General features: G+C 36.3%; 1 protein-coding gene across 1 annotated transcript; it reads left to right on the top strand.

Moving 5' to 3' along the window:
- LOC106879628 (developmentally-regulated GTP-binding protein 2) lies at nt 1-25720 on the top strand. Its single transcript, XM_014929289.2, has 14 exons — nt 1-243; nt 4232-4320; nt 8239-8310; nt 9994-10083; nt 12310-12370; nt 13194-13284; nt 14410-14482; nt 15138-15228; nt 17290-17387; nt 18912-18988; nt 19672-19760; nt 20608-20666; nt 23583-23636; nt 25303-25720. Exons 1-14 carry the CDS (start codon nt 180-182, stop codon nt 25387-25389), a joined length of 1095 nt encoding a protein of 364 aa, XP_014784775.1. The 5' UTR covers nt 1-179; the 3' UTR covers nt 25390-25720.
- The last annotated feature ends 1210 nt before the right edge of the window (nt 25721-26930 follow it).

The following is a 26930-nucleotide window of genomic DNA, read 5'->3' as shown; positions in this document are numbered from 1 at the left end:
TATCGACCGCATTTCGTGATGAACTTCCGAAATTATTTGCTGCGATGAAATGTCGAAAATAAGTTTTCTTCTTTTTCAGTCTTTTCCATGCGATATCTGTTAATGTCTAGACATTTCTTTTACCATTTTTTAGCCTATAGTGAATAAAATAAAATAAAAAAAAAAGGTGAACCACCAACATGGGTATTTTAGAAAAAATACAAGAAATTGAGCGAGAAATCTCTCGGACTCAAAAAAATAAAGGTAAGTAAAATTTACACACACACACGCATACTCGCAGAGACAGAGAGAGAGAGGGAGAGAGAGCCTCATAAACACATTAAGAAATACATGCATATACAACACTGCCTTATGTACACAGGTTATCTTGTATTTTAACTGTGGGAATTAAAAACTTTCTCTGAATAAATATACACCTATGATAGACAAACAACCTCATGTAATTTTCTTGCGGATTAGATTTTAAAGAAGCTGATAACTTTATGTTAATTATTTTTTTGTTACAAATAAGTAATAAAAAGTAACAGATTACTTGTCCGTTTGTATGTGAATATTGATTCTTTTGTACTAGTTGAATTTGTGTAGTTTATATATATATAACGCGATGAAAATATAAAGAACTCTATTCCCGAAGCAAATTTAATGTAATCAAAATTTATCGTATGTATTCTTAACTCAAAATATGCCTCGTTTCTCGAAGAATTCTTTGTTTTTGCCGTAAATGGCTATATTCGATCTCAAGATTCAATAAACGTATAACAAATGATGTCTGTTGAATTTGGAAATATTTCAATTACTGAAAGAAGCAGACGTGTATCCCAGCATGGCCAGTCCACACTGAAACTAATAAGCAAGTGTATAAGCTACAATTCCTCGTCGTCGGCATTTATTAAGTATTTGGCATGTGTGCCATATTTTCTAGATTCAAACACCACCAGAGTAGATTTTATCTTTCATTCCGCTGTGGGTCGATAAAATAAGTACCAGTCATGTTGATTCTGTTCATTGTATCGTTCCCCTAGAAATGTGCGTTGATGTCAGTGTGAAGAAATATCCTTATTGGAACAATTGTCGATTAGAACGGAGAACGGAATGCCTTAAGTAAAATCAACTTAGCTTTCCACCCCCCTGGAATCGATAAAATGAAGTATCTGTCAAGTATCGACCTCCATGGTGTATCCACTCCTACACATTTCTGACCAAGTGTCTATGTTAGAATAATCATTATCATCGTCCGTTTTCCGAGCTGGCATGGGTTAGTTTGATAGGATCCAACAATTTGCTTCAATGTCTCAGTTTTGGCGTAGTTTGTACAATGTGCACTTATTTGTGGCCCCAACACTATAGAGGTCTTGTTTCTAGCAAGACTAAAGAGATCTCCCAACCTTACATCGTCTCTAATAATAATAATCAATCAGATCTCATTCTCTGATGGAAAGTGACTAAAGAATGGATCTCTCATCCACTGTCTGTGTCCTCTCTTATACTCACTTTGTATCCTGAGTTGCTCTGACATTTTGTCATCACCTCTTTCTTCTCAATTACTCCCGCTCAGTCCCATTGGTGTCAGCCTTGCCCTTCATGTACTTTATTGACTGACCCACCTCATAATATGAGCAGACTAGTTGAGCCATTAATGGCGCCTCTACATGGTTACTCAACTTGCTAAAAATCATCGTCAAATTTTCCTCCTAGCAAGAATACATTATCATCCCTGTTACCATCATTATCAACATCATCATCATTATCATTGTCATGATCATCTTCACCATTACCATCATCATCATCAAATTATCACTTTTATTATTTTTAGCTTTATAATTTCTAAGAGGGTGAGCTGGCAGAATTGTTAGCATGTTGGACAAAATACTAGCATTTCTTCTGGCTCTTTATGTTCTGAGTTTCAATTCTGTTGAGGTCAACTACATGCTTCATCCTTTTGGAATTGATAAAATAAAGTACCAGTCAAGTACTGGGTTCAGTTTAAAGCCATTTAAAATGGCAAATTGGCAGAACAGTTTGTGACCAGGCAAAATGCTTAGCAGCATTTCTTCTGTCTTATGTTCTGAGTTCAAATGCCACTGAGGTCAACTTTGTGTTTCAGTTTTTTAGAGTCAATACAATTAAAGTACAAGTCAAGTATTGAGATTGATGTAATTAACTCACCCCTCCCCCAAAATTACTGACCTTGTGCCAATATTTGAAACAATTTAACCCTTTTGTTACCATATTTCTGCTAAAATACACAGTTTTCCGTTCAGTTAATTTAAAAAATAATGAGAAACCTGGTATAATAATTTCACCTTTATTAACATAATATAACATGGAACATAATATAACCTGAAATTTTAATAAGTTTTAATTTTGATCACTTTAAAATCTATAATCTGTAACATTAAGTCAAGGGCAGTTTTGGGTGGTTTGGTATCAAAAGGGTTAAGGCAAAATCATTAAAATGATTTTGAAAAACTTGCGTGGTATTTATTTTTTCTGTCCAGCTCTTTATGTTCTGACTTAAAATCTCACTAAGGTTAAATCTTACTGTATAGAATTAGACAAAGTGGCTGTGTGGTAAGTAGCTTGCTTACCATCCACATGGTTCTGGGTTCAGTTTCACTGCGTGGTACCTTGGGCAAATGTCTTCTACTATAGCCTCAGGCCGACCAAAGCCTTGTGAGTGGATTTGTTAGATGGAAACTGAAAGAAGCCCGTCATACATATATATATATATATATATATATATATATATATATATATATATATATGTGTGTCTGTTTGTCCCCCTACCATTGCTTGACAACCCATGGTGATGTCCCTACGTCCCTGTAAATTAACAGTTCAGCAAAAGAGACTGATAGAATAAGTACTAGGCTTACAAAGAATAAGTCCTGGGGTTGATTTGCTCGACTAAAGGCGGTGCTCCAGCATGACTGCAGTCAAATGAAAAACAAATAAAAGAATAAAAAGTACTTGACTTCCTCCTTGTGGATCATGAGCCAATCCACTCAAGGTATTTTGTGTTTTGGTGCCAGGCAGTTTATTCTAACTTAGCTTGGTTCACTTACTTGATGGGAAATTATCTGAGGAATCTTCAGCATTAGACCAAGTTCTAGAGTCTAGTTCCAATGATAAAGCTATATATGAAAGGTGTGTGTATATGTAACAGTTCATTACCTTTAAAATTGTCACACACAGACATCCATCACCAAGTACATGCCTTCCTCAGCAGTTGAAAATTTCCAGAGCATTGAAGAGATGGATTAAAAAGTAAAAATACTTCAAGAAATAGATTGACTTAAGGGATGGCTGTGTGGTTAAGATGTTTGCTTCACAACCATGTGATTTTGGGCTTTGTCCCACTGTGGGGCATCTTGGCTAAATGTCTTCTACTATAGCTCCAGGCCAATTTATGCCATTTAAAAGAATGGAAATTGCAAGAGACTTGTTATATGTTTGTACATGTGTGTGTTTATCTGTGTATGTATGTATATATGTGAGTTATGCATATATTAGCCCAAGCATAGCTTTGTGGTAAGAAGCTTGCTTCCCAACCATATGGTTCTGGGTTCAGTCCCAATATGTGGCACTTTGGGCAAGTGTCTACTATAGTCTCGGGCCGATCAAAGCCTTGTGAGTGGGTTTGGTAGACGGAAACTGAAAGAAACCCGTTGTATATATATATTCATTTAAAACAAGAAAAGAAAATGGAGATTAGGAAGCTAATAATTGTTTATTATTTACAACAAATTGGTCATCTTCACTTACAGCTATTTTAGTTAATACTCATTAAATTTACATTTGTGTGATATGAATATAATTTCATCAGAGGAAAAATGATGTACCTTTGGATGTTATATGTGTGCTTGTGAATTCATTTTAGCAGAATGTGTGTCTTTGTGTCTATGTCTGTCTGCCCACCATCACTTGACAACCAGAGTTGATATGTTTACATCCCCCGTAAGATAGTGGTTTGGCAAAAGAGAGCGATAAAATAAGTACTTGACTAAAAAACCTTTTAAGGCAGTGCTCCAGCATGGCTGCAGTCAAAGGACTACAACAGGCTTCTTTTAGTTTCCATCTACCAAAGAAGACACTTGCCCAAGATGCTACACAGTGGGATTGAACCTGGAACCATGTGGTTGGGAAGCAAACTTCTTAGCACACAGCCACACCTGCGTCTAATGATTATGACTTATAATAAATCTTTTCTCTGTCTGTTTTTTTTCTCTAGCCACCGAATACCATTTGGGTTTACTGAAAGCCAAACTAGCAAAATACCGTCAGCAGTTACTTGAACCATCGGCAAAATCAGCTGCAAGAGTAAGAAATAATGTTTCTTTTCTTTCCTAATTAGTGTTCATTACTTGTTATTGTAGCTCCAGGTCGGCCCTGATTAAGCAGACCAATGATCAAAGACAGAAAATTCATTGTTCACTATCATTTTTTTCTAATATATATTAAGGTGATATATGGCTGCTATTTCTAGCAGTTTCAGTGATATTTTCTCAGACAAGCCCACATACATATATGAGCTTATATATGTGTATGTGTGTGTGTGTGCTTGCAGTTTCCATGTACCAACTTCACACCCAAGACCTTGGGTGGCATGGGGCTGAAGTAGAAAGACACTCATCCATGTGATGCACAATGGAACTGAATCTGAAATCATGTGGCTGTTAAGTGAACCTCTTTACCAGACAGCCATGCCTCTATACTCTACGTAATACACACACACACACATATATATATGTATATGTATATGTATACACACACAATGCATTATGGTGTTAGCTTCTGGATGATATGTATTTGCTATATATATATGTATATATATATATATATCATCATAGTCCTTTAACATCTGTTTTCCATGCTGGCATGGGTTGGACAATTTGACCAGAACTGGCAAGCAGGGAGCTGCACTAGTTTCCAGTCTGATTTGGCTTGCTTTGTATGCCTAGGTGCCCTTCCTAATGCCAACCACTCTCTAGAGTGTGCTTTCTACATGGCACTAGCACAGGTGCTTTTATGTAATGCCAACATGGATGCTACTACATGGCACCAGCACGGGTGCTTTCTACATTGTGCCAGCACTGGTACTTTTTACATAGTTCCAGCACAGAGGTCTTGCAGGCCAATCCTTTTCAGCAAGAGGAAGGTATTTACACTTCTGCTGTGGAGTATCAGTCTCCTTGAGTATAGTAAGGTGCCAGATATTTCAGTCCTTTGTCATCTCCTCTGTAAAGTTCAGTGTCCTTTGTCCCATGTCTTCTTTGGTCTCCCTCTTCCAAGCATTAAACTAATACATGTTAAAACTTGTTCCTCCTGTGTTCTTTTTGTGTTCATTGCTTAAGATATATACATAAATCTCTACTGATTCATGAGAAGCAATAAATTACACAACTCAATACAAATGTAGAGTTTTCTTTAATACATTACAGCTGAAACACTTTGATTTTCAGTACTCCAAGTTGCTCATTTCTGATCATCAGCTGGTAAACCGAGCCTGTTTTCTTTTGAATATTCACTATCTGAGATGAAAGTTTGAAGGAAATGCTTATTGTTATGTTCTTCCATTTAGAAACCTTTGTGAACAGCATGTGTGAAAATGGCTGCTTCAAGCTCACATTTTTGATTTGATTTCTTTTTCTTGTGGTAATGTTATTATAAACGTCACAAACTCCATACAATTGAAGTCATGAAAGTGCATTGCTGTTTAAACAATGTTCCAAAATAATAGTTTTAATTAATGTTTTTAAAAACAATGAGTGTGCATATGGGTGTTTATTTTGCATGCACCTGTACAGATGCATACATATAGACATATGTACATTCATAGACACACATATATGAACAGAATTATGTATTCATGTCATCGTTGCTGTGGCTGCCCTCAAGGTCAAGGATGATGATCTTTGTTTTTACATAAACACACACACATATATATATACTCACATATAGACACATACACATACTCACATATAGACATGCACACTCATATACATATTAAATATATATATCAATAAAATTTATTAAATATTTTGAAAATCAACATTTTTTCCCCCTCTGAACCAGAACAAAATTCAATGAGGTTTTTTTTGGATGAAAAATTCTTAACTACGTGCATTAACAGTTTGTTTCTTTCATTCAAACTATTGGTGCCTTGAACTAAAATTCTCAGTTTTGCGCTCAAACAAAGGTCACACTGCATCTTTGACCTGAAGCTACCATTCCCATAAAGTTGCACATATCTACAACAGACTAGGTAATTTTGAATTCATGAGGACTTGTCTAATGAAAAAACCATATGAACATTGGCAGTGAATATTCAAAAGAAAACCAGGCTTGGTTTACCAGCTGATAATCAGAAACGAGAAACTTGGAGTACTGGTAATTGCAGACTTTCAGTTATAATGCATGTATATGTATGTATATATGTGTGTGTATGTCTGTGTGTGTGTGCATGCATATTTATGTATGTGTATGTGTGTGTGTGTATATATATATATATATATATATATATATATATATATAAAAGAAAGTTTGTGTCTGTGTGTGCATATGTTCCTTGTGCATTTGAAAACCGAGTTGCTGATTTTGATGTATGAGGTATCAAAAGATTCAGTAATCTTTCGGCTACCAAATCAACTTTATTTTCATTTACATATTTTCTACATTATCTCAACAACTAGCCAGCTATAGTTATTTGAGAGACACTGCTCTACAACGACCAGGTTTCATTAGAAAGTGAAAATAGTTTCACACTTTCAATTTGAACCCAAATTACTAAGTGTTGCATTATGAGAGTGGCAATGTGTGAATAATGAAAGTAATGTTTCTCTGAATTATTCACATCTGTACTCTAATAAAGAAAGCTGCTTATCATCTATATGTATAAAAGAGAGTTTGCGTGTGCGTGCGTATGTTTTTTAAGGATTCAAAAACTGAGTTGCTGATTTTGCACTATTGCACTACATTTCTCCACATTTAATTTTCTGTTAATTTCTTTCTTTCTCCTCCTTCTCTTTCTCTAAATTGCCTTTGATGTTAAATCTATTAATGGTTTTTAAAAAAATAACTTGCCAGCATTCCCCTTCATCATATATGCAGTAATCACATTTGGTTAAAATGGTTTATTGATCTGTGTTGTTTCTCTTTTTTTTCCTGACGAGATGACTGCATTGTTTTACATCGTTTTATTCCCTCCGGAATAAGATCAATATTTTCTACGAAACATGCTGGAAGTATAAAGATGTGAATAACACCTGCTTTTAACTCCATTTCTTAATTTATCTATATTAATCAAAAACATTTCACTAAACCCTGAAATTTCTACCTTTATAAGTAAGCTGTAACAAGCTTGGCACTTATGTGAATTTTTACTACCCTGGTAACTATTTATTTTTTCCGTGTTATTTGTACAAATTGAAAAAATACACATACATTTATATATATATATGTGTGTATATATATATATATATATATATATATATATATATATGTATTCCAGCATGGAAACCGGATGTTAAATGATGATGATGCTGATGATTATATATATATATATGTATATATATGTATATATATATATATATATTTATGTAGAAGACCTTTGGTTTTGGTTATGTATTTGTCTGTATTTTATTTTAATCATTCCCAAAACAGAGTTTGTTTCTGTTTCTAATCCCCATATTCTGATTATGTCTGTTTCTAGATATTTTTTACTTAAATAGTTTCTTTATTTTTAAAGAAATATTTTTTGTTGGAATTGGGACATCAATTAGGAGAAATTACTTTTCCTGGTGTTGGCCAGTAATGTCAGGTTAATATGTTTTTATCTCATAGCTTATTATTATTATTTACTGAAGTCAATTTTGCCTTTCATTTTTTTGGGGGCTGATAAAATAAGTACTAATCAATTACTGGGGTCAATGTAATTGACTACCCCTTCCCCACCCACCAAATTTCAGGCTTTGTGCTTAAAGTAGAAAGAATTATTATTATTATTGTAGAATCATTTGCACACATGGCAAAATGCTTAGTAGCATGTTGTCCATCTTTACATTCTGTGCTCAAATTCTGCCCAGGTCGACTTTGTCTTTCATCCTTTCAGGGTTGATAAATTAAGTACCAGTGAAACTCTGGGGTCGATGTAATCAACTAGTCCCCTCCCCTGAAAGTTCAGGCCTTGCACCTATAACAGAAAGGATTATCATCATCATCATTATTATTATTTTTCAGGGTGAAGGTTTTGATGTTATGAAATCAGGTGATGCTCGGATTGCCCTCATAGGTTTCCCATCAGTTGGAAAGGTAACTTCAAAACTTTTTTAATGCTATTTGATTGATTGTTGATTATTAAGTGTTCTCCTAGGGACATGTATGATTGCGTAGTTAAGAAGCTTGCATGGAAATCACAAGGTTTTCGGTTCATTCCCACTGTGCAGCACCCTGGACAAGTGTCCACTATAGAGCCAGGCTAACCAATGTGAATGAATTTGGTTGACAGAGACTGTAGAAGCCCGTTGTGTGTGTGCATGTGTGTGTTTGTGTTTGTCCCTCCACCTACCACTTGACTATTGCTTTGTTTACATCCCCATCACTTAGTGGTTTCTCAAAAGAGGCTGTCAGAATAAGTACCCAAGTTAGAAAATAAGTACTGGGGGTCAGTTTATTTGACTAAACCCTTCAATGCAATGCCCAAGCATGGCCTCAGTGCCATGACTGAAACAAGTAAAAATTAAAAGGTAGCTTTGTTGGGATTTCTGATAGAGATATTTGTATAGTAATGTTGATATTGACCATACTTCCTACTCTCAAATTTCAGTAAATTTACTGTAGGGTAGTTCCTACAACTCCACCTTTGCCATCCTCTCCAAATAGAACTTGAAGAAGTTGATAATGTCTCAGTCAAAGAGGAAAGAATCTATTTCCAGTCTTTCTTTTAATTTTGATCACCATCCAATTTCTTTTGCCACAGCTAGCTTACCCTACCGGGGCTTTTACCCTCATTCGATGCAGCAGCTGCAGACTGGAAGAGGCCTCACAGTAGGCCCCACACAAGATGACTGGATGTACTTATCTTCTGCTTTATTGCAATAACCTTCAAACAGTTGGTCTAGGTTTCCTCCGCTGTGTCAGTTATCCAATTTCTTGCTACCAACACCTTCATTGTATCCTGAGATGGGAGGCTAAGGGGTTGCTAGCACTTGCCCAAAGTGTCACCCCAGTCTACGGATGGAAGGGGTGACTTACTCTCCCTTTCACAGCTTGCCACAGTTGTGGGTGTACTGAATGTTTATATCACTTCATCTCAGTTGGTATTTCATTTATTATTATTATTATTATTATTATTATTATTATTATTAAGGCAGTGAGGTGATAGAATTGTTAGCACACTAGGCAAAATGCTTAGCAACATTTTTCCCGTCCTTATGTTCTGAGTTCAAATTCTGCTGAGATCAACTTTGCCTTTCATCCTTTCGGGATCAATTAATCAACTAGTCCCTTTCTCCCAAATTTCAGGCCTTGTGCCTTTAGTAGAAAGGATTATTATTACTATAATTATTATTATTTACCTTTCATTCTTTCGTGGTTGATAAAATAAGTACAAGTTGAACATTGGGATTGATGTGATCGACTTAATCTCCTTCCCTTGAAATTGCTGGCCTTGTGCCAAAATTTTAAATCATTATTATTATTATTAAGGTGGCAAGCTGGCAAAGTTGTCAACATGCCGGACAGAATTCTTGGCAGCATTTTGTCTGTCTCTACATTCTGACTTCAAATTCCACCAAGGTCAACTTTGCTTTCATCCTTTTGGGGTCAGTGAAATAAATACCGGTCAAACACTGGGTTTGATGTAATCAATTTATCCCTTTCTCCCCAAAAAATTGCTGACTTTGTCAAAAATTTGAAACCATTAACATTGTTGTTTGTTCTTCCTGTGATAACTCTTGCATTTGATTCTTTTTTTTTTTTTAACCTCTCATCCAGTCAACAATTCTAAATATTTTAACCAAAACTCACAGTGAATCTGCTTCCTATGAATTCACCACATTGACATGTATTCCTGGTGTTATTGAGGTAAGTTAAACATATCTTTTGACAACCCACAATCAGTTTATTTCTGTCCTTCCTTAGCACATTTTACTAATGTCTCATAACACATCAACTTGTTGAGCCAGTATTGATGCTAGTCAGTGCTGGCCTTTTCACAAAATGCTCAGACCTACCAGTGATATGATTCTAGTTTTAGTACATCAGAGGATACAAGCAAGAGCTTGCCCCTTCCCATTGTTGGAAAGACTGTTTGTCTACTTGAGTAACTTTCCAAGCAACCCTTAACCATAATTTAGATCCTTAATGGGCTAACAACAAATGTATTGTAATGCATTTTTGTCCTTTCTGTTAATTCTCTTGCCTACAACATTTTTAAGATAATGCAGTCTTAGATGTATTATGTTTGAAAAAACAAGGTCAGAATTAAAACATCTCTGAGTTAAGATCTGCAGATCGCAACTGGCCTAGGGCTAAACAACAGGCTGACCAAGCATTCCTCTGATATGGATAATGAGTGCTGGGTGGAAAAACCACTGTATTGTATTTGAGCAAAACACACATCTCTGCTTATTTTAGTTTGTGTAACCAACGATAAAAAGAGGTTAATTTCTCTAGGTCAGTGTTTCTCAGCCATTTTTTGCCTGTGGACCCTTTTGATTCTTATTTTACTTGGCTGGACCCCTATAGCCATTCAATGTTTAAAGAAAAATTATATATTTTTATAATTGAATATTATTAGGAATTGTATAAAAAGAAATTGTTAAAATATTTTGTGTATTGTAGAAATATATAACCAATTTATTACCGATAAATTTTAAAAGCAAAATCTTGTATGGATCCTGGTTGAGAACCACTGCTCTAGATTATGGTAAAGTCTGGTGCCAAAGTATTCAGAGGTCTAGGCTGGTCCTAAAATGTATACCTCCTTTTCCAATATTTTTTCTACAAATTCCTCCAGCCATCATCCTCTTTAAACCAACTTACAAATGTATATTAACGAGATAACTTGATGTCTGGCATGTAGCACAGCATGCACCTATACTGACATTGTTGATTTGATGGAGCGTGTAAGCTAATGTGCAACACAGACGTTTGATCACTATAAACAAATCATCTATGCAGGTTATTCAGCAAAAGTTGTGGAACTCTCATCATGTCAATGAGAAAATGTGTTCTCTGATGAAATTTGAAATGTTTCATGGCAAATAATGTGACAGCTCATCACAGTTCAAGGCCCCCCTAGTTTTCTTTGTTGCACGCCCACCACTGTACCTCACCCTCTACTCTTTCTTCCTTGGTTCCACCTTACCTGCCTTCTCAGTTACTAAGTTTACAATTTTATCTTTTACTTGTTTCAGTCATTAGACTGGCCATGCTTATTTTCTTTTTCAGCCTGGTACTTCATCTATGTCTCTTTTGCCAAACCATTAAGTTACAGGGGCATAAAGATACCAGCACTGGTTGCCAAGCAGTGGGTGGGGGGACAAACTTAGATACAAAGGCACATCATCATCATCATCATCATTTAATACATATATACGATGGGTTTCTTGCAGTTTCCGTCTACCAGATCCACTCACAAGGCTTTGGTCACCCCAAGGCTATTGTAGAAGACACATGCCTAAAGTGCCACACAGTGGGACTGAACCCAGAACCATGTGGTTGGGAAGCAAGCTTCTTACCACATAATCATGCCTGAAGAAATTTTGTATAAGTTGTTCAGAATTTGTGTGGTACCCCTCAGATTTAACTGCTCTGAGCTATTGCCTTGTTTGCCTCAGTGTGTAGAGCAGCACTGACCTTTTCTGGTTACAGATGATTGATTAGAAGTAGGAACAGCAATCAAGTGTAAAAACTGTCATTCTGCTACAAATACTTGTCCCACCTGCACAGGTATGGAATGTGTTTTAACAGGATTGAAACCAAATATATTGTTTAACCCCAAGTGAGTCTTAATTCAGCAGACCTAAAATCAAAGGTATTCCAGTAAAGATCATCACATCTGTTATTCAGACAATATTTCTGGGCCTACATTATCCAATGCATCCTTATTTAAGAAGATAAACCTAAACTTGAGAGAGATTTGACTGTTATTTCTAGCAGGTCGAATGACTTTATAGAGATTCCTTTGTATCTTCTTCATTCAGGTGTTTTACTTTTCCTGCCAAATTTCCACAATGTAACGCTTCAAGCAATATAAGCTGTAATGTCTAAGTTGGTGCATTAAATTGTAAAACTCTTTATTTTCAGTACAATGGAGCAAATATCCAACTTTTAGATTTACCTGGTATTATTGAAGGAGCCGCACAAGGTATGTTGTTGTTTTGTTGCTGTGTTTGCTTGACCATTTGTGGTACCACTAGTAAAAAAATGTAGTCTGTGAGAGGATATGCTGGTATATTGTCACATCTTTGTTATCAATTGTGGTACTGCTAGAGAAATTATGGTCTGTGAGAGGATGTAGAAATTTTTGTTTTGACTCTGAATAGGTTTGATTGAGGTTAGCCACTGATTTTAAGCTTACGGTGGCAGGGCTGGTAGAATTGATGAAATCAGTAGGAGAGAGATAATTAATATTTTTCATGGTTTATTCAGGGAAGAGAGACTAGTGCACATGTCCCCAACCAAAGCCTCATGAATGGATTTGGTAGATGGAAACTGAAAGAAGCCCGTGAATATATATATATATATATATATTTGAGTGTCTGTGTTTGTACTCCACCGATGTTAACCGATGTTGGTGTGTTTAGCAGTTTGGCAAAAGTGACTCTTAGAATAAGTACCGGGCTTACAAAGAATAAGTTCTGGAGTCGATTTGTTTGACTAAAAGGTGATGCTCCAGCAGAGTTGGGCAGTTTGAGCATAAAACAGATAGATTATCTCAGCCGGATATGGCCAGTTTAAATGCTAAATAATAATTATTTTTAATTGATATTTCCTATTGTGTCACAGACATCAGGTTTCTTTTTGCATTTGATTATTTCTAATCAACAAAAGTATCAATCAATTGGTGATTAACTATAATGTTATATATTCGTGACCTCTATATGTGTATGTTTTTGTGTGTGTGTAAATTAGTTTTTAATGTAAATTAATTCATTATTTTTGTTTCTGCTTGTGTGTCACCTATGCAGGTAGAGGTCGAGGTCGACAGGTAATTGCTGTTGCCAGGACAGCAGATCTTGTTGTCATAATGTTGGATGCTACCAAAGGAGATATTCAAAGGTAAAAATTATATGTGTGTGTAATTTGTTGGTATATTTCAAACTACATAAGGCAGTGAGCTGGCAGAATTGTTAGCATGTGGGCAAAATGCTAAGCAGCATTTTGTCAGTTTTCATGGTCTGAGTTCAAATTCCACCAAGGTTGACTTTACCTTTCATCCTTTCGGAGTTGATAAAATAAGTACCAAGGGAACACGGGGATCAATATAATTGATTTACTCCTCCCTCGAAATTACTGGCCATGTGCCACACTTTGAAGCCAATACTTCAAATAACATGTTTGTATTGTGTGTATTAGATGTTTGTATGTAAATGTAGTTACGACAAAGTAAGTTTTAATGTTAAATTGTACATATAAAGAGGAGAGATAGAGGCAGGTAGACACATACAGAGAGAGAAGTGTGAGGGAGGGATAAATAGGAGATAGGCAATTTTTCCAGAATAACCTTTACATAGACACACCATCCATCCATCAAGCAAGCAAGCAACTGACCAAACGACCAACCAACAACCTACACAATCAATACAACATATATACATGTGATCTATCTATTATCCTTCTTATTTCCTGTATATGTCTGTTCTCTTTCACCTTCTTCACATGTATGGTTTAGCATTAAAACTTTAACAAGATTCATTTTGCTATATCTTCATATCTTCTTTGCTATTTTATTCCCTTGTCTTGTCATATTACTACCTATAATATGCATTTGTGTCTATATGTACATCTCTTGGTACTGTTTCATTATTAACCCACATAACACCACACAGCAGACCTGAAATGTCAGCTTTTCATTGACTCTTTTCACATGACCATGCATGAACTGCCATCTTTTCATTGATCCTTTGACACAACTAAATATTGATTATACATGTAAATATGAAGATTAGAAGCACTACATGTTTTCAGTGCCATGTGCTTGTTTTTCATGACAAATGAAACAAAAATAAATGAGTATGTGAAATGTATGTGAAAACAGCATCATCATCATCATCCTCATTGTCATCACCATCACCATCGCCACCTTCCTCCTCATCCCACCTTCTCTTTATTTCCTTCCACCTCTTCTTCCACCATTTCTAATGACTACTTTTTTCATGTATATGTTAATTTGTTTTTATGCAGGGAACTTCTAGAAAATGAACTTGAGTCTGTAGGAATCCGATTGAACCGAAAGAAACCTAATATATATTTCAAAGTAAGTGCCACATTACCATTTTCTCTGTTGTGCTGAATTCTTTGTTTCTTTAGTATTTCTTGAAAGACTCATTAATGTCACAATAGATGAGCTACAGTTTACTGATAGATTAGAGACATAGTGCCTATTGATGCAATCATCATCATCACCATCATCAGTATTTTATTGATTACACGTGAAGTGGGTGATAGAATCAGTGGGGCACAGTGGGAAATATCTTGCAATGTTTAGTTATTTTTCTTCACAGTCAATTACACCGTGTAACACGATTTTGGTCCTTAGTGTGCATGCACAGCAGAGTTCAAGATCAATCTGTGCCAAGCAGCTTCATACTGCATGCTTTAACTTTGTTACTATGGCAACAGTCCGGATACTTATTAATCAGACCTCATATTTATGTGTTATGTCTCTTTGTTTTGACTTCATGTGATAGTTGTAAACAAGTGTTGCCATCATGCAATTGGTTTCCTTTGTTGTCGGTCTTCTGTAAGTACATGTTTGAGCAAGGAAATAAGTGAATATTGATGACCGGAAGGTTATCTGGCCATAGAAAATCTGCCTCACTGAAATCTGTCTGATCCATGCTAAAACGGAAAAGCGGAGATGTTAAAACAATGACGATATGCTAAATTTTTGTTTTCCATTATATTTTCAGCAAAAGAAAGGTGGTGGTATTTCTTTCAACTCTACAGTGCCTCTAACAAAAATCAACGAAAAAATGGTGCAATTAATTTTGCATGAATATAGTATCCTTTTTTTAAAATATATTATCGGAAAAAAAATGTTATTACTTCTAATACTCCTTAATTAATGATCTCAAGTTTATTACAATATTCTTCTGTTATTTTTACTAGCAGGCGTACCCGGCGTTGCCTGGGTTTGTTAGTTTGGAAAGGCTCTGAAACTAATAAAGTGATTAACACCCCCGCTCCCTTAAACACCTTTCACACTTTATGGCAAGACTGACACCTAAGTAACTCTTAAAGGGAACTGCATGTGTAATATTATGATAACAATCAAGTGAAAAAATAAAGCAACAAAAATTGTATCAGCAATAATGTAGGACTGAAATATGGTGTCAGTACAGCAAGTCTACAAAACTTCCTTATAAACAACATTTTTACTTTTCCCCTGGGGGTTGAAGGCATGTAAACTGTTCCTATAACCCACTCTTGAGCAGCCAACGTACAGTTGATCATGTGAAAAGTATGGTTTGGCTAAGTAAAGTCCAATAACAGACAGCAACTGCCCCTGGGACTTATTAATGGACATGATGTAACTGAGTTGAATTGGAAACTGTACTCTGCGGAATGTGAACGTTAAGTCAGCAGCCGAAGGCAGAAGGGGTATTCGCGGTATGAAGACATCTTGACCTTTACCGCAGATGGCCATCATCGTTGCTTCAATGACATTGGGAAGTAATTTTGTGATAACAAGGCGTGTACCGTTGCACAATGTCGGTGGATTTAAATTCCTTATCAGCATAACAGGGCTACCTACTTTAAGAGTAAGAATATGTGGAGGTACACCTGAAGGCTCCAAGGAATTCAAAAATTCAGTGGGTTAATCAACAACCTCATCCTGATTGGGAATGGTGTCTACTGATTTATAGACTTTCACATCCCCAGGCAAATGCAGTAAGAGGCTGTTCTTGATTGCACTGGCTGCAACGTTTTTAGAAGCCAAAATGGCTCTTTGGCAAAATCCAATCTAGATCTCCATTGTGGACTTCTAGGCCTGGGACTGCTAGTTACTCCCGCCGTTTACCCACGCTGTAATGCGCTTCCTCATGCCATTTACCTGCAAGGTGGTGGAAATTTTTACCATTAGTAACATTCGCCTACACACCCTCAAACACCTACATACACACACATACCCAAACTTGAACTGAGAGCTATGGCTACTCGCCGTTTACCTGCGCCGAAATATGGTTCCTCACTCCGTTTACCTGCAAGAGGGTGTAATTGTTGCCCATTTCTAACATCCGCCCACACACCCACCTACATACTCATGCATATGCAAACATAAGCTGAGAGTCATAGTTACTCCCACCGTTTACCTGCGCCAGACTGTGGTTCCTCCCCCTGTTTACCCGTGCCGAACTATGGTTCCTCACTTCGTTTACCTGCAAGAGGGTGTTATTTTTGCCCATTAGTAACATTCGCTCACATACCTTCAAACACACATACGCATATGCAAACTTGAGATGAGAGTTATAGTTACTCCATCTATTCACCCACACCCAAATATTATTCCTCGTTATACTTAAAACCTCCCCAGACACATAAGCAATGTGCATGTGAAGTTTAAGAAAAATCGGTTGAGCTGTTTTGGCACAAAACGGGGACATACCGATACATACACACACACACACATTTTCAGTTTTAATATGTAAGATATTTTGAATCTGTCATTATTTATAAATGTTGTTTAACTCTTGGTCAGTTTTGATCAGAAAATAATGTCTACTTATTAACACTTGCAAACTCAACAGTACTCTGGCCTACTCAGGCCAGAAGAAAGTTAGTGCCATCAAACTTCATTGAGTGTGTGTGTATATACGTTTATATATGTGTGTATTTATTGCACATATATAAGGAAAGTTTACATTTGAAGAGACACTGTTCAAACCCTCAAAGTTGCTACAAATGCCAGCCTTCATAATCTCTAATGATCTCCCATGTGCAACCTTCTAAAACTGCAGTTGTTTTTCCCTGGAGCAGAGAAGGCATGTAGTGTAGTATTTCGGGTATTCGGTTTATGATCGTAGAGTCATGAATTTCTTTCCTTCTTTAACGACATTCCAGAAATATTTAATTGTGAAGTTCTTTTCAGAGAAGATTGTAATTCAGATGAATTAGTTGATGTCATCCTAGGAAACCGTATATATATGCCGTGTTTGTATGTAAGTATATATGTTCTACACACACACACACAGGTACAAACACATATTTTACAGCAAATATACTTTTTATGTTCAGAGTCTATTTTATCTCATATTATAGAAAGTTGGGTTTATTTTTTTGTTTAGAGAATACATTCTAAGCACTTCCACATAAGATCTTAAACAAACTGTAGGTTTATTTTCTCCTGAATGAGCTGGGTGTGGACAGGAATTTTCAGATAGAATGTTATTAATCATTTAGGAGAATTTCATTTTCCTTTTAAAGCTATATAGTATTAGTAATTGCAAGTGCAGTATAGTTGAATAGTCAAGAAGTTCTGGGAACTGGAAGGTCCTGTGTACAATCCAGCTGTCAACAACTTTGTTTACATTGGTTATGACCTTGTAATTTTTAAATGTTTTTATTTTCATAACCAAGTTTAGCCCCAGGTCAACCCCAATCCAGTAGACACTTATAATCAAGTGTTCCAACCATGATCATCTTATCTATTCCTATATTGAAGTAAAATACAACTCTTGTTTTGACTTTTCTTGCCAAAATTTATCAGTTCACAAATCTGTTGGAGCAAATGGAATTAGAACAAAATTACCCAAACTTTTTTGCTGCTGTTCTCAGTTTTCACTTGTGAGCAAGAATTCACGAGCTGCTCTGTTAACATATTTTCATAGCTCTGCTCAGCCCTCTTATCTCTTCTCACTTTTAGTGTCTTTGATATCTCTGCTTATTTCTTCCATCCTTAACTAGACACTTGTGGACTTCTTATGATCCATTTGTTTTCTCTAACAGTGGATTATTTTCTCAGTTTGGGGTGGTTAAAAATGGTGTCCCACTACAATCTTGTTGAGAAAAGTATTCATCATATTCATAGAGATCTGTGTGTATATGAGCATGTAAAAACAGAGAGAGAGAGAGAACTCTATGAATATGATAAAAATACTTTTCTCAACAGGATTGCAATGGGACACCACTTTTAACCACTTCAAAATATCTCACACACACACACACACACACACACACACACACGTGATGATGACATCTGATTTTTTTTGAGAGTTGAATAAATAGTGTTAACCAAATTAAAATCAATTACTAATGATCTGACAAAACACAAGTACCAAAACATCTTATTTCCTTGCTAACCTCTTCTCTCATATATGTGTGTGTGTATATGAGGGATAGAATAGCCAGGGCAAATATATGCAGGTGCAATGCATACACACACACATCAAATTATATACACAACTGAAAGAGTTACTAATAGTTTCATGCTATATGATACTTGAAAGGCATGTTTATAAAATACACCATGTATCTTAAAGCAATCTTTCAGGCTCCGTTTATGCATTATATAATAGTCAGGGTAAAATGTACACATACAATACACATTCATTCAAGCCTATGAACATCTGTATATATGCAAGATAAAATGTATACAAAACACACACACATACATATGTAGGTATGTACATATGTACATACATGCAATACTCATTTTAATGTTTCTTGTGAATAATATTTGACAGGTCTATAACAAAATTGATCAAATATCAATTGAAGAGGTTGATCGACTTGCTCATAAGCCTTACACAGTTGTGGTCAGGTAAGAAAGAAACGTACATATCATTTCTTAGTTTGTTAATTCATCTAGAAATGTTGGAGATACACACATATACACACATGCATGCGTGCATGTGTGCGCACACACGCACACACACCTGTAGTGTGTACATATATATGTATTTGTGTATGTGCATGTTTGTATAGTGTTGACTGTTGGAAACGGATGTAATGGATGATGATGATGACAAAAGAAAAAGTACTCAGTACCACAGTAGAGATTGATAATATTTTATTATTTTGGTTGACTCAGTCTCTTCCTGCTTTAAGATTCACCTGCAGGTGCAGAAGGTCATCAGCCAAGTTTTTATATATATGTGTGTGTATATATGTATGTGCATGTATATATATATGTGTGTGTGTGTGTATGTGAATATGTATATATGCATGTATATGTCTGTCTGTCTCTTTCACTCTCACATGCACATACATATCCAGTTATACTCTCACTTTCCAAAATTACCCTTAACTTACCCTCTATTTTGCTTTCTCTTTCCCTCTTCCTCTCCCTTTTTTCTGTTGTCACTCCTGTTACCCTTCTCTCCTCTTTCTTTACAGACACCTGTACCCTCTCATCTCTACTTCTTTCTCCTCACAGTCTCTACACTCCTATGTTATTACATCTACTACATTCAACTGTCACCTTTCTGTTCCATTCTATTCCAGCTGTAATATGAAGTTAAATCTTGACTATTTACTGGAGTGTCTTTGGGAACATCTGGCCTTAGTTCGAGTTTATACGAAAAAGAGGGGAGGTAAGTACTGTAGTACTTGTTCCTCGTTTTCTTTGCTTTTGTTTTTGTTTTAAACAAGCGACATGTGTGGAAGGGATGTTGGTATTCGTTGAAAACTTAGAAGTTGTGTTGTTTATGACGATTGTGATGATGACAGCAGTAGCGTTTACTCATATGTTCTGGATTGCATCTGAAAAAAGACTTATTAGCAAAGACTCTGTTTCACCAACACAGTACTACTACCATTGACTTACAGATGTGTTTTGGTTCTTTTGTTGGCCTCTCCTGTACTGCAACTTCAACGCCCTCTGTTCCTGTTCAGTCAGTGACACACCACCTTTGCCTTAGCCTCTTCTATGCTGCTTCTCCTATAACCTCTGTTATCATCATCATCATCATCATCATCATCATCATCATCATTGTCATTATCATTTATTGTCTGTTTTCCATGCTGGCATAGGTTGGACAGTTTGACAGGAACTGGCTAGGCCAGGGGCTGCACCAGATCCCATAGTCTGTTTTGGTTTGGGTTCTACATCTGGATGCCCTTCCTAATGCCAACTACTCCACAGAGTGTACTGGGTGCTTTTTATGTGACGTCATCACCTGTGCCTTTTAGGTGGTACCGGCACCAGTACTTTTTACATAACACCAACATTCACACTGGCCTTTTCTCAGGGTCAAGTTGTGGCTAAAACAACACCACCAACAACAATTTTGTTATCTAATTACACTAGTTACCAAGGAAGCGAGAAGTTGTGACAATCATTCCTTTCTAAAGATTTCCATCCAGAAAATGAAATGACATTAACAGTGGCTGTTACTACTTATATCCTATTTGTTTATTCATGTATTATTTATATTTCAGAAAGTCCTGATTTCGATGGAGGCTTGATATTAAGAAAAGGTTGCCTTGTTGAACATGTGGTATGTAGAGAATTATCTGTTATCTTGTTTCAGTCATTAGACTGCAGCCATGCTGGGGCACCACCTTGAGGAATTTTATTGAACTAATCAACCCCAGTACTTATTTTATTTTTAAATCTGGTACTTATGTCCCTTTTGCTGAACTGCTAAGTTACGGGGACAAAAACACACTGACACTGATTGTCAAGTGGTGGTGGTGGTGGTGGTGGTGAACAAGCACAGAGACAGACACACACACACACACACCATCATCATCTCCTCTCCATGATAGCATGGGTTGGCCGGCTTGACATGGTGCTGGCTAGCTGGGAACTGTCCAGACTCCGTCTGTTGTGGCATGGTTTCTATGGCTGGATGCCCTTCACGGCTTCTTTCAGTTTCCATCTACTAAATCTGCTCACAAGCTTTGGTTGGCCTTAGGCTATAGTAGAAGACACTTGCCTATGTTACCATGCAGTGGACTGAACCTGGAACCATGTGGTTGAGAAGCAAACTTCTTACCACACAACCATGCCTATCTTCTGTTATATGAAAGAAAGGAGAAAAGGTGTTACATGATTTGTATTTAATTCAATACAATGATTTTTTTTTTATGGGCGTCAAGACTGGTGCCTTGAAATTATTCTAAGACTGGAGACCTGACTCAAATACTTTTAGTTGCAGTGGAATCTGCTAAAGGTGTGGGTGTGTTAAATTGGACAATATATTGAATCTCCGACTTTAGTTTGGCTTTGACATACAATTAATTAGGGATACTAATTAAATATAACATTAATTGAATTAGATATGACATTAATTAATTGATATAAAATTAATTGGAGATAGGAAAGTAACAGATCTGTAAAAAAATTGCTTAAGATGGAGATCCGAAAACGAAGGTGCCACGTAAAAAGCATCAGTGTGGGTGCTGGTGCCACATAAAAAGTATTGGTGCTGGTGCCATGTAAAAAGCGCTGGTGATGGTGTTACATAAAAAGCACTCAGTACACTTTATGGATTGGTTGGAGTTAGGGCAGGCATCCTGCCCTAGAAACCAAGACAAAACAGATTATGGAACCTAGTGTGGCCCCTGGCCTTGCCAGTTGCTGTCAAGCCATCCAACCCATGCCAGCATGGAAAATGGATGTTAAATGTTGATGATGATTACTTAACAAAGAAACCATTATATTCACAGAAACATGGATAAATTGATGTAAGTCACTGTACCTCCTGTTTCTGCAAAACAAAAGCATAAACTTATGTTATCTGTTGATAATATTGACCTGTATTGATCACAACTGGTTAAACCAGCCTGGGACACCCTCTACGAGCCAATGGGAGAGCTTTTATATGGTTGTATGATCTGCGAGTAATAGCAGTTGACTCTCCCTCTTGTTACATACTACCATTTAAAAACAAAAGAGTCACATTGAATAATGTAATTTAGTTGTACAATCTCTGAATAAAAGATAGGATGGCATGGTCATGGCCAGAGCATCTTTGATCACAGTTCTGTTGAATTTGGGTTGACCTGGTGTTAAATAACATCACCCACTACTAGTGTTCTCAAATTATTTATCAATGTGTGTGTACGTATATATATATATATATATATATATATATATATATATATATATTTGAAGAAAAGCAACAAAAATTCAATAGGTTATAGCAGTACGTACGTTTCGTACAAACTTCATTTATTCATGTAGTGAGAACACTACATAAAATGTACAATGAAAACGTACTCCTTTACATTTTCATAGTACATTTTATGTAGTGTTCTCACTACATGAATAAATACCACATTTAATCTTTTGATTAAATCTATGTTATTATTATATATATGTGTGTGTATATATATATATATATATATATATATATCTATATATCTATATATGTTTTTGTATCAAAACAGAAAAGTCCTCAGTGCATGACTATTTTAGGAATGTGTAGACTATTTTCTCTTACCCAAAGGTTTCATGCCATTGACTGTATTCGTGACCCAAACCAAAAGAGACTGATTCCATAAAACATTTAGATATACAGTTATATTTGCCTGTCTGTCTATATCAAGGCATGTGGCTTAGTGGTTCTAGTGCTTGACTCATGCACAAGGTTGTGGGTTCAGTTCCTGAACCATGCAGTGTCTTGCATCCTTGAGGAAGGCTCTTCATTTTACAGTTTTTTTTGGTCTTCTCAGTTAAAAATGAGTACCAGCAAAGATGTTGGTGCAGCCCTCACCCTCCATCTGTCACATCCTGAATATGCTGAGTCAGTTGTGAAAAGCTGAGAAGGCATCTATGTATGCTCGCAATTACTGTGACTCTTAATGCAATTAGCAAAATCACAGTGCACATTACCAAGCCATACCATTCGCAAGAAATGGCTAGCTGCATGTGTGTGTGTGTGCATGCACAGAGATTTATATATATATACTTGCTTTTTCTTCCATCACCTGTATTTGTCTTTTGTTTTCTGTAAATTTGAACTATATATGTATGTGTGTGTATATATATATATGTGTGTGTGTATATATATATATATATATATATATATATATAGATGTTAGTTTTTATGTTCAGTTATATGAAAAATAATCTGATGGTTACTCTGTACTTTTGTATAGAGTGACCCACCTCACGATGGCTTACCTGGCCCAAACTTCGAAGTCACTATCAACATTTTTGTATTATATATATATATATATATATATATATACTATGTTTAGTTTTTTTAACTCTATTCTATACCTTCTGGTTGATGGAGAGTATATCCTGCTGGACATTGACCAAAGCTTATTCTGTTAACTCATTTGCGGCCATATGGAAGCACTCCACCTTTGTTATTTTAAAAAACAGAGCTAGTGATGTAAAATGTTCCTATTTTGAGGAATTTTCATGTTATTTTTATTACATTTTGTTTTTGTTGTTGCAGTGTCACTCCATCCACAGATCCTTGGTTAATACATTCAAATATGCTTTAGTATGGGTAAGTCATCACCTGTTGTCTTTTACTCTTTATGTTTATATTTGATGTACGATAAGCAAGCCCTGTCATTTATCAAGTGAAATAAATAATTTTGTCTTGGAATCAGTTAATAGGAGATGTCTAACATTTTTGACTGGATTCTTCATTGAAATGATATCAAATGCCCAACAAAAACCCTCGCTCCTCTTCTCGTTCCCCATAATAAAATACTATTTTCCAACATACACCATCATTAGTTTCCTAGGATTCTCCTGTTTCATTTGGCAATCTGAGTAAAAGAGGATTAATCCTTTAGACTTATCTCTGGACACCATGAGTTGTTCTGTCACCTTCAACAAGGGACATAACTATGTATGCTTCAGTCTAACAAAAACTGTGAGTCTGCACACAATCCATTTTATACATCACATCATCATTTTCATTTTACATCAAATCACACTTTGCCTTCTTAAATAAGGAAAATACACATTGAATAATAAATCCTAGAAACATCGAAATCGGATTATCTTTGGTTGCAAGTCTACTCAATCAGTATTTACCTAGGGCTAAACAACTTTAAATTTAGGGTTAAACAACTTTAAAATGCTTCAGCTGGTGAAACTCATCAGTTTACAAATTTCTTCCTCCACTCTCTTTGGAGGTTTCACAGAATATGAACACATTAGTCTCTGATCCAGTAAATCTACGATTCAGATGCATTCTAGCCATGACCATTCTGTCTTAAAAGTATACAGGACCACATTATCTAGTGTGTTTGTCTTTTTCTGTTGTTAACACTTAGGTGTGATTTGTGTGAGATATGTGTTACTTCCCGCAGGTTGAGTGTGACTGCATTCAGTCTTTCTCATTGGTAGAATGAAGATATTGTGAATGAGAGGTGTCAGTCACCACAACTACTTAAGGGGCTTGTCACTCATGTTTGATTGCGCAACTACACATGTAGGTGCAGGCCAGAGCCTTCTCCCTGCCATCAATATATACATCAGGAAAGGCCACAGTTGTGGGCTGATACACCTTGGCACCATAGGGGTTTTATAGTGTTTGTGTTTGGATGCAAAGAGTATCAATACCACAAGGTATCTTTCCTGACCTGCTCACACTTTCAGCCAGTCTGCTACCTTGGATTTATCATTTACTTGTTTCAGTAATTGGGCTGTGGCCATGCTGGGGCACTGCCTTCAATGGTTTCAGTTAAACAGATTGTCCTCAGTACATACTTTATTATTTTCAAGTCTAGTACTTATTTTATCAGTTCTTTTGCTGAACTGCTAAGTTATGGGAATATAGGTAAACAAGAACCAATTGTCAAATAGTGGTGGTGATGGAGGAACAAATGCAGACACGCACACACACACATGCACATATATACAATGGGTTTCCACGCAGTTTCCATATACAAAATTTACTCACAAAGCAATTAGTCAGCCCAGAGCTGTAGTAGAAGACACTAGTCCGAAGTTCTGGTTACTTTTTTCTATCAACCCCTGAAAGGATCAAAGGCAAAGTCGACTTTGGCAGGATTTGAACACAGAGCATGCTTAGAATCAGATCAAATACCATTAGGCATTCTATCTCACATTCTAAAGACTCTGCTGAATTTGTTTTAATCAATCCCGGCTGTAAAGAACTAACCAAGATGCCTGTACTTTTTCTTCTCTACTTGCAGGGTTCCAGTGTAAAGTACAGTCCTCAGAGAGTTGGAATCCAACACCAGATGCACCATGATGATGTGATTCAAATTGTGAAAAAATGAACAGAGACTTTCCATGCAGTTCTTGTTGTTGTTGTTATTGTCGCTGTTCGGCTTCTCACTTGCTCTCTTTCTTTCCTTCTTTCTCTCTTCCTTCGCTGTGCAAATATAAAAAGATAAAAATAAAAGACAAGAACAATAATCCCTTTAATCCCTGGAACTTCTCTGTTTCAGGATACAGGACTGCGATAGTCTTTTTTTTTTTTTTTAAGGTGACTTTTGTGTCACTTTGAGCTCCTCTCCTACTACTACTACTACTACTACTACTACTAATGATAATAAGGATGATGCAAGCAATGCAATGAAAAAGAAAATACAAAACCTGTTTCTACTGGTTTGCTTTCTCTTCATTATTTCCCATCTCTCTTTTGCTCTCTCTTTTTCCTATCTTTTCCTCTCTCTCTCTCTCTCTCTCTCTATATATATATATATATATATAATGCCATCATTGTTGTTTGAATGCCTACCTTTCCATGCTTGCCTGGGTCAGACAGAATTTGTTGAGGCAGATTTTCTACTGTTAAATGCTCTCCCTGTCATCAACCCTCACTTACTTCCAAGCAAAATTGTTGTATTTCTCCTGATCCTGTAAACACGAACAGCACAAATGGTTAGGTATACTCTTCTTGGAATATTACAAACAAATGACACTGCTTGTATGAGCGACATTTGTTTACATGTAATGCACAATATAAAGACAAGGAGATATGAACACTCATGCATATACACACATGTGCATGTACACACACACACACACACTCTCTCTCTCTCTCTCTTTCTGTCTCATGTACACACATATAAATGGACTGCTTTCAGTTTCTGTCAGTCAAAACCTCTCACAAGGATTTGGCTGGCCCAGGGCTATAGTAGAAGACACTTGTTCAATGTGCTGTGCACTGGGGCTAAACCTGAAACTGTGTGTTTGCAAAATGAATTTCTTAACCACAGAGCCATGCCTATGCTCATTTGATATATATATTTATATATATTGGATGACATTAGGAAGGGCATCCAGCTGTAGAAACCAACCCAAAACAGACTGGAGCCTGTTGCAGCTCTCCAATGTATCAGTTCCAGTCGCACCGTCTTACCCATGCCAGCATGGAAAACGGCTGCTAAATGATGATGATGATATATATAATATAGATCATCCTCATCGTTTAACATTTATTTTCCATGCTGGCATGGGTTGTATGATTCAGCAGAATCTGATAAGTTTGAAGTTTGTATCATGCTCCAATGCCTACTTTGACTTGGTTTCTACACCCTGTTAAAATTGGTGTTTTGTGTATGTCATGCCCCATTTTTTGTCTTGTAACTTAGTGGTTTATTGAATAGAGATTGCTAAAATATGTACCCGAGTGAAACAAGTAGTAGGACACATGATCAGCTAAGCAGTGACTGTGGTTAGAAAAAGAATTTAAAAAAATGTTTTTCTATCTAGCTCCTTACTTACCTACCTTTCTGCCTGTCTGCCTATGTATATATTTGTCTATATTTGTCCGCATTTCTAACTCACTGTCTGAAAAAAACAAAAAACAATC

This window comes from Octopus bimaculoides, chromosome 17 (assembly GCF_001194135.2).
Source record: "Octopus bimaculoides isolate UCB-OBI-ISO-001 chromosome 17, ASM119413v2, whole genome shotgun sequence".
Taxonomy (NCBI): Eukaryota; Metazoa; Mollusca; class Cephalopoda; order Octopoda; family Octopodidae; genus Octopus; species Octopus bimaculoides.
The sequence above is the reverse complement of the archived record's forward strand: the minus strand, read 5'-3'. Positions and strand labels throughout refer to the sequence as shown.

Excerpts from the sequence above, each read along its gene's own strand:
- LOC106879628 (XM_014929289.2), top strand. The coding sequence starts at position 180 with ATGGGTATTTTAGAAAAAATACAAGAAATTGAGCGAGAAATCTCTCGG. Across the intron at positions 14,483-15,137 it reads AACCTAATATATATTTCAAA|CAAAAGAAAGGTGGTGGTAT; the intron begins GTAAGTGCCACA and ends TTATATTTTCAG. Across the intron at positions 18,989-19,671 it reads CCTTACACAGTTGTGGTCAG|CTGTAATATGAAGTTAAATC; the intron begins GTAAGAAAGAAA and ends ATTCTATTCCAG.